This window comes from Microtus ochrogaster, unplaced genomic scaffold (genome assembly GCF_000317375.1).
Source record: "Microtus ochrogaster isolate Prairie Vole_2 unplaced genomic scaffold, MicOch1.0 UNK12, whole genome shotgun sequence".
In the NCBI taxonomy this organism is placed as follows: Eukaryota; Metazoa; Chordata; class Mammalia; order Rodentia; family Cricetidae; genus Microtus; species Microtus ochrogaster.
Genome location: NW_004949110.1, coordinates 7,285,972 through 7,297,721, shown reverse-complemented (window position 1 = coordinate 7,297,721; position 11,750 = coordinate 7,285,972). Strand labels below are relative to the sequence as shown.

The window sequence follows — 11,750 nt, the reverse complement described above, 5'->3', positions numbered from 1 at the left end:
AGAGAGAGTCTGTGTGTGTATGTGTGTAAGAGAGAGTCTGTGTGTGTGTATGTATGTAAGAGAGAGAGTCTGTGTGTGTATGTATGTAAGAGAGAAAGGGAGAGTCTGCATGTGAGTGTATGTATGTAAGAGAGAGTGTGTGTGTGTGTGTGCGTGTGTGTGTGTGCGTGTGTGTGTGCATGTGTGTGTACATGTGTGTGTGTGCGCACGCGTGCACGTGCGTGCACACCTGCACATGCAAGAGCATACATGTGGAGGTCAGAGGACAACGTGAGTCAGTTCTTGCCTTCCACGGAAGGAATCCTGGGAATCAAAGTCCAGGTTGACAGGCTTAGCAGCAACCACTTTACTCCCCCTGAGCCTTCCTGCTGGCCTCTATGGGAGGTCTGAAAGACAGCGCCTTACCCGACTTTTGACAGTATAGAATATGTGAAGTGTAATTAAGAGAACAAGTCAAAGCCCTGCAATCCCATTGCATTAGTGTGTTGGTGTCTCCTGACAGGAGAGACGCTGGAACGAACCAACCCAAGGATTAGGAGGACGTTTGTCTTCTTTTCTTATACTTTTCTGCATTTCCAAAGCATGTTATCATAAATGTGTTTGTTGGGATAAACAAAGAAAATGAGTTAATTTTACTTGTTGGGTTAATTTATTTAGTACTCATAAAATTATACATTAATTGTACCTATGACATTTAACTGTAGCCAAAAATATAATAAAAGTATTAGAAATCTGCTTTTTTTTTTTCTGAGACAAAGTTTTTAGTTTTCTCTGTGCATCACTGGCTGTCTTGGAACTTGCTCTGTAGACCAGGCTGGCCTCAAACTCAGAGATCCACCTGCCTTTGCCTCCCAAGTGCTGAGATTAAAGGTGTGGACCATTGCCACCAGGCTGAAATGTGATTTTAAAATACTTGTTTTTTAAGTTTAGGGCTAGCAAAATGGCGGCACTTACCACCAAACCTTACAACCTAAGTCCTGTCTCAAGGACCCAGGAGGTGGAAGGAGAGAACAGAGTCCAGCAAACTATCCCGTACCCTCCACAAGTACTCCATGGTATCTGGTATGCTGTGAGCACATACATGCACACACTCACACGCGCGCGCACACACACACACACACACACACACACACAATGAATGTGAAAACACTATTGTCATAAATTTTTCTATGTCAAATCTTATCTGCTGTTTAAGACATGTTACTGAATCTCTTCTCAGAAGCTGATGTCTTCTGATTTGAGTACAAACATTCTTTCTCCATTGTTGGGTATTTCCTCATGAGTAGAGAAGGAAATATTTTGCATCCCAGCACACTATAAAGGGCTAGGGGACGAGTGTGTCACTCTCCCATGGTTTGTGACTTGCTGGAATTTGCCAAATGCATCCTTTCTGTGCCTATAAAGTGGGAGGATGAAATCTGCCTTCCGGAGGTTTCTGAGGATTACTGGATTTGGAGATGGAAGTGTCTGATATGAGAACTGATGCACAAAAGGCATCTGGTAAACAACACCCACAGCCATTGCCTCCATGCCGACTGACTGTAACAGAACCCTGAAGAGCAACCCCCTGTTCCCGAAATCCATAATGTGTAGCACATCAGGCCTCCCCCAGAGCTTCCCCAAGACCCTTATCCATGATCTAACTAAAGCCCTCAGCAGCAATACAAGATGGGGTCAGATTACGCACAGCCCACAGTCAACAGCACAGATCTTTATAGGAAGGACAGCAGAGTGGTGTGTATCTGTGTTCACACACCCATTTCTCCTAGGTTTACTGGACATGCCCAACAGAAGACGTGGACTCCTTTGAGATGGAATTCTATGAGCTCGTTACCACCCCTCCTAACAATGTCCGAACAGAGCTCTGTGGACAAATCCGGGACATCATGCAGCAGAACCTGGAGCTGCACAACCTCACCCCCAACACGGAGTATCTGTTCAAGGTTAGAGCCATCAACGACAACGGTCCCGGGCAGTGGAGTGACATCTGCAAGGTACTGTCTACATTCATTTCTTAATTTTTTCATTATTTTGGCTTCTTGATTCTTAAAAATTATTGGAGGGGCCCATGCATACACACATGCACACACATGCATGTCACGAGTGCACATGGATGTCAGAGGGGGACAACTTGCAAAAGTCAGTTTCAACTTCTCTCACGCGGGTTCTGGGGATCAAACTGAAGTCGTCTGGCTTATTGACTCTCTTGAGTCTCTGCTAGCAGAGCCATCTCTCTGACCCTTGATAGAGTTCAGAATTGGCTTAAAGATCACCAGAGACAACAGAGAATTCTGCCTTCTAGCCCAGAAAACTACTTAAGTCTCAGCCAGAGGCAGGGCTGCTGGTCTCCAACAACCCACACAGACTGAGGAAGCAGCCTACAGGTCTGAGGATGGTAGGTTCTACTGAGCCCAAAACCACTTGGTCTAGGCTTTATGTTAGAATACAGAAATTCAGAGTTAAAACCAAGCTTAATCCTTCTTCCCACCACAGTCAGGGGCTAGGAAACACGCCATGGTTGTATGAGAAGAATAATTACTGTCTGAAAAAACAAACACCCTACAAAGACGAGGTGTGAAATTTAGCAAAGAGGCAGGACAGCCAGTTAAATCAGAATTTTTCGCAGACAGCAAATAAAACTTGTGGTACAAGTACATCCCCATGTAATATTTAAGACATATTTATACTAAACTTATTTTTGGTTCAACTGGGAGTTAAAAAACAGACACTGAACAAGTCAGGTGGGCTCCATAAAGCAAGGAAACAAACTATCCTTCTTTGTATTGGAGAGCTGATTCTTCTTCAAGGTCCCGAGTGACACACACTCATGAATGTCATTGGATTGATATGAAGAATATCAGGACTGCCAAGAGCTCTCTTACTATGTAACTGTGGAGATGCTCTTTGGAACCTGAATAAGTCTTAGAGGCTCTTTAAAAAGTAAAAAGGATGCATCTATTCAGTTAGGGTTTAGAAGAAGACTTACAGCCTCAAGAGCCTTCTAAGACAGATCTGATTTGATGCCCACACAAACTAGGAAGTTTTCATCCTCTCCTCCTTTTCCCTCCCCTCACTCTCCCCACCCTTTCCTCCCTTCCTTTCCTCTCTCCTCCCCTCCCCTCACCTCTGCTTCTTTCCTACTCTCTTCTTCCATCTCCCCTTCCCCTCCCCTCCTTTCTCCTCCCCTCCCCTCCCCTCCGTTCTCTTCTCTTGTCTGTTTCTCTCTGAATCTGCCTCGTTATTGGTCACCCCTCAGTTTCTCCTCCCTTACATCCAGCTTTCATGTAGTTTTGGATGGTCTCAGTCCCTGCTCTGAGTGATCCAATGGCTCAGTACCCAACAGTCTGGTTAATCACACGTTAGCTACTTGGTCAGATGTTTGAGGGAAAGAATCTGATTGGTCGTTGTCTCTAAAAATGGTGAAGAACGGAAAATAAGGGCAGGGCAGATGTATGTGGTCTGCAGAGTGGGACTATCCCCAAAACCTCCTGCGGTCATGCCTCGCTCCCCTTCCCACAGAGGTCAGATACAGGCTCAGGAAGTGTGATGAGAATGCCTGCTTGGCAGCTCTTCAGCTGTTCCTCAGCCAGCCGTGCTGCCTGTTGATCCATCGCCATGGCGACCCTCTCACTCCAGAGCCCCAAAGCCTCACGCCCATTACTACAAACCGAACTCTATATAAACTCTTGACTGTGAATTTCTCCTTTAATCTCATTCCATCTGCCTTCTCGGCCTTTTAGCATCCGTCGAATGTCTTGCCCATGAAGGGCACTCAGTAGTTATTAATTTTTTTAATGAATCATCTGTCATCTCTAGGAGTGAGGATCGGGGACGGAGAGAGAAATCGAGGACTGTCAGTCGGCTGCCATCTTACCCTCTGGAATCTCTTCATCTCTCTCACATTGTGACCTCCTTGCAAACACAATTCTTGCCTAATTCATCTTTCTTCCTGCTACGGTGCTTACCAAAGCAGTTTATCCACAGTAGCTTCTTAACGGTTATTGAACGAATGCATGAGTAAAAATGTAACCAAACAAATGGATATACGAGTGGATGTCTAAATTAAGGAGTGAAGAAATAAATTGATAAATAAAATTAATAATCGCGAAGCATCAGAAGAAGCCAGAAAATGGAATGTTTTATACAGCCAGTCAAGAAACAGCATCTCCTTAAAATTGTCTTTATGCGATTAATTTGCCCTCGATGAAAGAGAGGGCAATGCGTTCCTGTCTCTTTGCTTTTTCATACAATATCTAAATGAGCAGAACCCTAATTAATGAGGTTTTCTGGACGCTTCATTGTTATCCGACTCAAGGAGCTACGGTATAGATTTTTCCTTCAGAAGTAATTCTTCCGCCCTTCTTTGTGGTTCTATTAGCATTCCAGAGGAAACACTGGCTTCCTTAACACTTGTCATGATTTGCATAAGTAAAGGCTTCAACAGCAAATGAAAATAAGATGGTGTGTTTGAATGACATTTATAAAGCTTCATAAAAGTAATGACTTTAGCTCTTTCCTATAAAATCGAAATTTTTTCCTTTGGCACTGGTGCTATGCGTATTTCTGAAAGGTTTCATTTGAATGCTGCAAGGAGGCAGCATAATCATTTCTTATCCAAACCGCCATGCTTCCGTCATATGGACCTTTATAAAAGATGAGAAATAGAACCTTTTATATTTGATTTGCATAGCCTAAGACTTGTTGATTTTATTTCTTTAAGAATTTTTCTTTGGCACAAAGTACAGAACGTGAAACAAGAAAATTAGTTATGTAACACTTTAAAGGTCCCATCTGAAGGTCAAATCTATGTCAGACACTGTCTCTCCATTATCACTGATGGTCCCAGATACTCGGATTTTTACATCAAGGAGGAAGCTCAGCTGGAGGAGACAAAGGAGGTGGGGATGAGTTGAACCTAGGTCTGTGTGTATTCACAGCCAGGGCTCTAGCCAGGAGCCAGAGCTTCCAGGGCCATAATAAACCGTAAATAAGTCTAGGAGTGAGCCCAGTCCTGGAGATGGAACACCTGACTGAGGAGGGAGCTATCAAAGCCTGAGAGCTGTTTATTTGATAGAGCCATTGTTGTTACTGGGACAGTTATATATTGAAAAGAGCCTTGGATTAGGGCTCGTGTTCCTGAGTCCAATCCCAGCATCACCAGTTGGCCAAACTCCATGACAATGGACACTGTTGGTTTTCCTGGTTCCTTATTGCTCATGATTTCCACCTCGAAGCCTCTAACATTAAAGAGCTTAATGGTCTATTTTGAAGGACAGAGAAGTGTGTTTTGTGCAGTTCCTGTATCTGTTGGCCTCCATTTCTCCTCCTGATCCTCCCGTGGGTCTACCCACTGACCACTTCCCATTCCTAACTATCACCTCTTCCTCTTTCCACTGTCTCTCCACACGCCTTAAATCTTGATCAGCCTAACTGCACATCTGTGTGTGTGCTTTCTTTGGACTATGACAAATTAGCAGTTAAGCAGCACAACTCATCGGCGTCCTTCAGCTCGGAAATCCAAAATGGTTCTCATTGGCTAAGTCAAAGCCTTCAATGTCTGGATTCTCCTGTGGAGGGGTTTCCAAGGAAGAATCCACTCCTTGTCTTTTCCTGGCTACTCACATTTCTTAACTCATGCTCCTTTCCTCCTTCTTCAAGACATCAACTTCCAACCAGGTCCTTCTCCCACCACCAGACCTCCCTCAGACTCCTTCCTGCCTCTACCTTCCCCTCCCCCTGAGGAGCCATTATAACACTGAGCCCATAATGATGGGAAAATCTCCCATCCCCAAACAGCTCACTTAATTATCCTAAGGTCCCCTTTGCTGTGGAACAAGGGTTCAGACAAAGTTCTACGTGAGGATCCATTGATCTGCCACTCTATAAATCTATAAGTTGGATTACTAAATTACATCAGATTTAAAGGTAAAGTCTCAAGCTTGGCAATGCTCACTAACTGATGCTTTCCTGGGTCTTTAGAGCCCTTCAGGGAATGCAGACACCCATGTCCCCAGGCAGTCAGTCTCAAATTCCTTCTCCATCAGTCAGTCCCTCAGAATCTATGTGCTCAAGAAGCCATTTTTGGTCACCCTGGCTCTTTGCAGGGCCCCCTCCTGAGCCCGTGAGGCAGCTGGAACTTGGACACAGAACAGGGTGGCCTGTCCACCATGAAGCCCTGACCATTTCTCTCCGCAGGCTGTTGTACATCTTCTTAAAGGTTGAGGTTGAAGGACAGCCCATGTGACCAACACTGTATCACCTGCAGGACACCTCCTCCCTAGATGCCTACTCAGGGTGGCTCCAGGCCCTGAAGAACGGACACACTTTGCGTTTCTCTGTGTCCTATTGCTTACTGTTTTCCAAAAAACCCGAAATGTACCTGTAAGTCAATCTCCGGGTCCTTCTCTACCCGCCCTGCAGCCAGAGAAGCTTGACCCTTAAGAACAAGTATAACTCCATCTTGGGAGGAGTCTGGTTTGTTTTTGAACTTTTTGTACACCAGGTTTGATTGATATTATATCGCTCAACCATCTGTACTGATTTTTGCAAGGACATTTCCTGATTTTTATGTTCTAGTTTGTGATATCTGTCCTAAGAGGGGTTTACTTGTATCTCTTTGCTTTTGTGTGTTCTTACAAGATATGTATTGCCATGTCACTAATCCACACAAGAGCGTTATGTTCATCTTTTCTCTCCTTACCCTTTTTTTTCTAAACACTCTGTTTGAATGATCCTTCTACATCAGCGGTTCTCAACCTTCTTAAATCTGCGACCCTTTGATACAGTTTCTCATGTCATGGTGACCCCCAACCATGCTACTTCATAACTGTAATTTGGCTACTGTTACAAAACATAAGGTAAATATTGGTGTTTTCCTAAGGTCCTAGGTGACCCCTGTGAATGGGTCATCCGACCCCCAAAGGTGTCCCTACAAGTTGAGAACTGCTGATCTACATCACTATGGATATTTTGTCCCTGAATATGCTGATGCTATGCCATCCGTGTGCATTTTTTCTTGCCTGTCACCAGTCTGCTCCGTGTGGACACCCAGGTTCCCTCCAATAATGCCATGACAGGCAGCATGTGACAGCTTGTGGGTGGGATGGAGGTATAAAATCTCTCTGATTTTTGTATGGGTCAGGGAGAGCTACAGTAACAAGTTGCTATAGCTTAGGGATCCATAGACAACTGGAAGTCTTTCCCCACTGTGCTCCTGAGTGATCTTTGCCCATGCATCCCTAAGGTCTACACTCAATTCCTCCCGTAAGAATAGCAGCTGGGCTAATGACCTCATGTTAACTTCATCGCCTCTTTAAAGGCCTTGTTCCAACAGAATCGTATCTGAGGTGCTGAAGATTAGGATAACAATATGTGAATTCAGAGGGATACAATTCATCTCATATAAGATATGCACTATGACTGAAATTTCTGGGTCGTGGAATCGGGGGTATACTTCATTTGGCCACGCCCATGGCTATTTCCATAAGAAAAGAGGGCCCTTATACCTTATGTTTCACCTGCATCTATCAAGATCTCTCCTGTTTTCCTTCTTGATAGCTATGCCATCTGATGTCATTTTCTACGCTTCATTTCCAATGCGTTTTCTCTTCCAGGGTTCCTCCTGTAAGCATGCCCGCCCTCTGCCCACTTCTCTACTGCACACACCCCTCCACTGGTGAATCACAGGATGCCATATAGTCCAGATGATGCATTTAGACACTGCTAATATTCCCACTCCTCTGATATTTGTCTACCACCTTTGCTCAGATTGTACTCCACGAAGCAGCAGAAGTCTTGAACTTCGATATATTGAAGCCACAGCTTTTTCCCTTTGGTTTGACCTTTTGGGGTGCTGTTTAAAAAGAGTGCAAAGACAATCTCCTACGTATTCTTTTACTAAATTTGTAGTTTTGCTTTTCAAGTTCTCTGAATACAGAGTCTACCTTTGAATGTAATGCCAAGAACAGCAGTATCTGCTCTCCACATCTGAGCCCGTTTACTGAGGTTGCTGCCCAGGATTTCCTTAACTCCGTAGAGTAGGGTCAAGGTGCTGCTGTGATCTTATATTCACTACCCATATACGTAGGGGTTCATTTCTGAATCCTCTAGTATATCTCAGCATTATGCTTTCTGCTTTGGCAAAAAAATAAAACATAAAAAGCAGAAACACATGTAAGGTAAAGATAATATTGTATATATGTTGACAGACCAGCTACTACTGCTGAGCAAAAATGGAGACAATATACACATGTACCCCGATAAAGGTGAACTGAAAACTGTAAGCTGCACACGGAACCACCGGGCAGTGAAAGCAGCTAAGAGTGATGTGAATTATGGGGCTCGGAACTGAAGAATGGAAGCCTTGAGGTTTTTGTCTCAAACTGGAGTGAAGATGTTCAAAGATAAAGAGAGTCTCCACCTGGGCTCGTACCTCTCTGCTTTGACTGGCTCTTAACGTCAGCTCTGTGCTGCTATGAGAAAGTGCCAGGCGTCCCCATTACCTTTGTTTATATTTAAAAACCTAAATTAGTTAACCTTGGAGGCTGATTTATTTATACAAACTCTGAAGGAACTCACTGTGCTTATTTTTTAAATTCTTTTTTAAATCTAGACAGAATTTGATTAGAAAACCAGTGAGAAATTAATTGGAAGGCAGTTGATATGTTTGCCATATGTCTGGACATTTATGCAAACATTTGCGAAGTTTTCTGGGGACTTCAACCCCATGTTCCTGGGTAGACTATGTAGTTTTGTGAGCTAATGAGCAGCAGGACACCGTGTCATGTGTGCTAAATTTGTTATGATTTTAGATGCAGAATCACATCATAAGCCAGTGGTTATGGGAAATGACAGATGTACTGATTTGCCTATTGGAATGTTTCACCATGCATATGTATATCAACAGACATTGTAGCCCTTAAATATATCTAGATAGATAAAAAAGTGAATAGTACACAGACTTTGATATTCTGAGTGTTTCTTGTCTTAGTATATTCCTAATAGGTGGCTGGCTCAGTAGAACTACTGTTCTCTGTAGATAAATCTGAATTCCAGCAAATCTTTATGGACTCTATTATCTGATTTGACTTGTTTTTCCAAGTATATAATCTCATTATTTATAAGTAATGGTGATTTTATCTCTTCCCTCACAGTCTTGGAGTTTATATTTCTTTTTCTTTCCTAATCGCTTTAGCGAGAGCCTTGAGTCATACATAAAATGACAGGAGCGATAGCGGACACACTTGTCATTTGCTGATGCTAAACTTTCTCCCTTGTCTTAATGGATTTTATTCAGTTTTTAGGTTTATAGCCTATAAGTTAAGGAAAGGCCCTCTGACTTCCAGGTTTCTGAGAGCTTGTGCATAGGAAATTATTTATTCATGTGGTTTGACATAATTGCATGATTTTTCTCCTTTAGGTCATTATTAATGAAGTAAATTATGATTTTTTTGTTTGGTTTGGTTTGGTTATGGTGCCAGGAACTAAACCCAAGGACCTGGCCCATGCTAAGCCCAAGCTCTATCCTAAGCATCTCCCAGCACTACAGTTGTCTCTTCTGATGCTGGATTCTACTTAGGTTCGTGAACTAAGTCCTTGGTTATCACCATGTATTGTTTGACTGTGCCATTCTAACAGCTATTTCAGTTACCTTATGTTTAGTTTTATATGATTGCATCTATGGTCATGAGTGAACTGGCTGCATCACTGTTTGCCCGCACTGTTTTTACGTGTTTCTAGAATCAGTTTTCCAATCGAGCTTCCAGGAGCTGGTGAGCCTTCTCTCCTCTCCTTTTCCAGAACAGCCCATCCCACAGCTCCAGCGTGATTCTCTTGGAGAGTGCTAAGTCAAGGTCTTGGGACAAGGAGACACCAACTGTAATTTCAATTTCAATAGCATTTCAAGTCTGTCTTCCTGCTTCTTCTGGCCTCTGTTCTGTCTGATTCTCTTGTTCATAAACACTCTTCAACCCCCTTCGTCCATTACATCATCCAGTCTTTGTCTTCGAAGATCCCTACCGTAGTTTGAGACAACACTTTAAAATATCTACTTTTCAATGAAGTTCCAAACCCGTTAACTCACAGGACCATTAGGCTTCTTCCACTATCCCCAGTAGCTCTGTATGTATCGTATATTTTTGTTTTATTGTTTTCAGGATTATATCTATGTATCACCTCTGTTTTTCCTCAATATAAATATAAAAGATTTAAAAATTGCCATAGAAACTTTTATGCTTTGTGTAAGCATCTCTTTTTCTCCACTAAATCCAACCCCCCCCCCCACGTATTCATTCATCAGTGTTGTATGGGCAGTGGGATCTTTCATCCCAACTTTAGTCCCTAAATACCTCCTCAGTAAATGTGGATTAGGGGATGGTAATGTTACCAGGTCAGAGAAATGAAGAGGACCACCACCTTCAAAGCTATGGCAACCACGGTGAAGCTGAGCTCTGAGGTTTCTGTCCTGGTGCCCAGTACAGTCTGCCTTCCCCAGGTAGCACTGATTCCACTCTGCCCTGCAGAAGCGCGCCTAGCCTTTGAACACCGCTCAGAACCGCACTGCTCATAGACGTAGCTTTACGTATCTGTGTTTTCTCACCACGTTCTTCAAGAAGGCTGTAGATGAATGTCTCTTTGTGGCTGGTCCTGATGGACCGTTCACCTACCAAAGCATTCCCATTTGTATAAATGAGGGGGGGGGGAGAAACTGAACACCTTACAAATTATGGTCTCTTCATCTTCCGTGCACATCTCTGAGAATGTGCTCTTGACCTCAGGCAAAGTTGAGACTACAGAGATTCCAAACAAACAAAAAGGCTGTCATTTCCACAAAGCAGGTCATTCCAAGTTTAGTAAAGAAACCAAATGCCTCAGCTGAAACTTAGAACTGGTGAGAAATGGGAAAGAAACAGAATGTTCCCAAGGCTGGTGTAGGGTTCTATGAGAAAGCCCATCTGGGGGCTAGTTTATCATGCCTGCCCTCATCTGGTTATATGAACTCCCTTTAAAGAAGTAAAACTTAATCTGTAGAACAGCAATGCCAGCACACATCAGCTGTGGGCACTGGGAAAGCTCTGTGGTGCCCTGAGGCTGGATCTCTTCATCTCTAAGGGGAACTGGCCGTTCAAGCTTCCCATGGTTGTCAGGGTGCATGGAGTGGGCCTGTGCTCTAGGAGCCGGTGTCCCTTTGTGGCTGGTCCCATGCACTCTTTGCTTCCTGTTGCAGGTGGTAACACCAGATGGGCGTGGGAAGAACCGAGCTAAGTGGGGCCTGCTGAAGAATATCCAGTCTGCCCTGCAGAAGCGCTTCTAGCCTTCAACACCGCTCAGAACTGCACTGCTCAGAGACGTAGCTTTACGTGTCCGCACGTGTTTTTCTCACCACGTTCTTAAAGGAGGTTGTAGATGAGTGTCTCCAGTACCTCTGGGTTTTCCAAAAGGCGGCTCCTAAAAGCCAATAAAAGGAAATGTCTGACATCATAACCTTCTGTGATTGGCTCATTATGATGAAACTAGGACACAAAGCAGCAAGCCTGTAGGCCTCTATAGCTCGGGTCCAGCCCTGGGCTCAGAATTCCACTGTTCTGTGTATGGAACAAGTACAGGTATCTAGGTGGTAGAGAGTATTCTGTCTAGAAGTGGGGACCCCTGGGTGTTCATTCTAGTGCTGGCCTAACTAGCTTTGGGTGTCTGAGCTAGTCAGTGATTGGTGGGAAATGATTTTCCTCAACATGTAAACTATCTCAACATGC

The 11,750-nt window shown here is 43.7% G+C and overlaps 1 protein-coding gene across 1 annotated transcript in view; it reads left to right on the top strand.

Annotated features, from left to right (window-relative positions):
• Positions 1-11,311, top strand: part of Trim42 (tripartite motif containing 42) — a 20,839-nt gene extending 9,528 nt beyond the window's left edge. Inside the window, exons 4-5 of the mRNA XM_005366678.2 lie at positions 1,770-1,994; positions 11,225-11,311. Of these exons, the coding sequence (XP_005366735.1) occupies positions 1,770-1,994; positions 11,225-11,311 (312 nt within the window). The remainder of the gene's footprint in view (positions 1-1,769; positions 1,995-11,224) is intronic.
• The last annotated feature ends 439 nt before the right edge of the window (positions 11,312-11,750 follow it).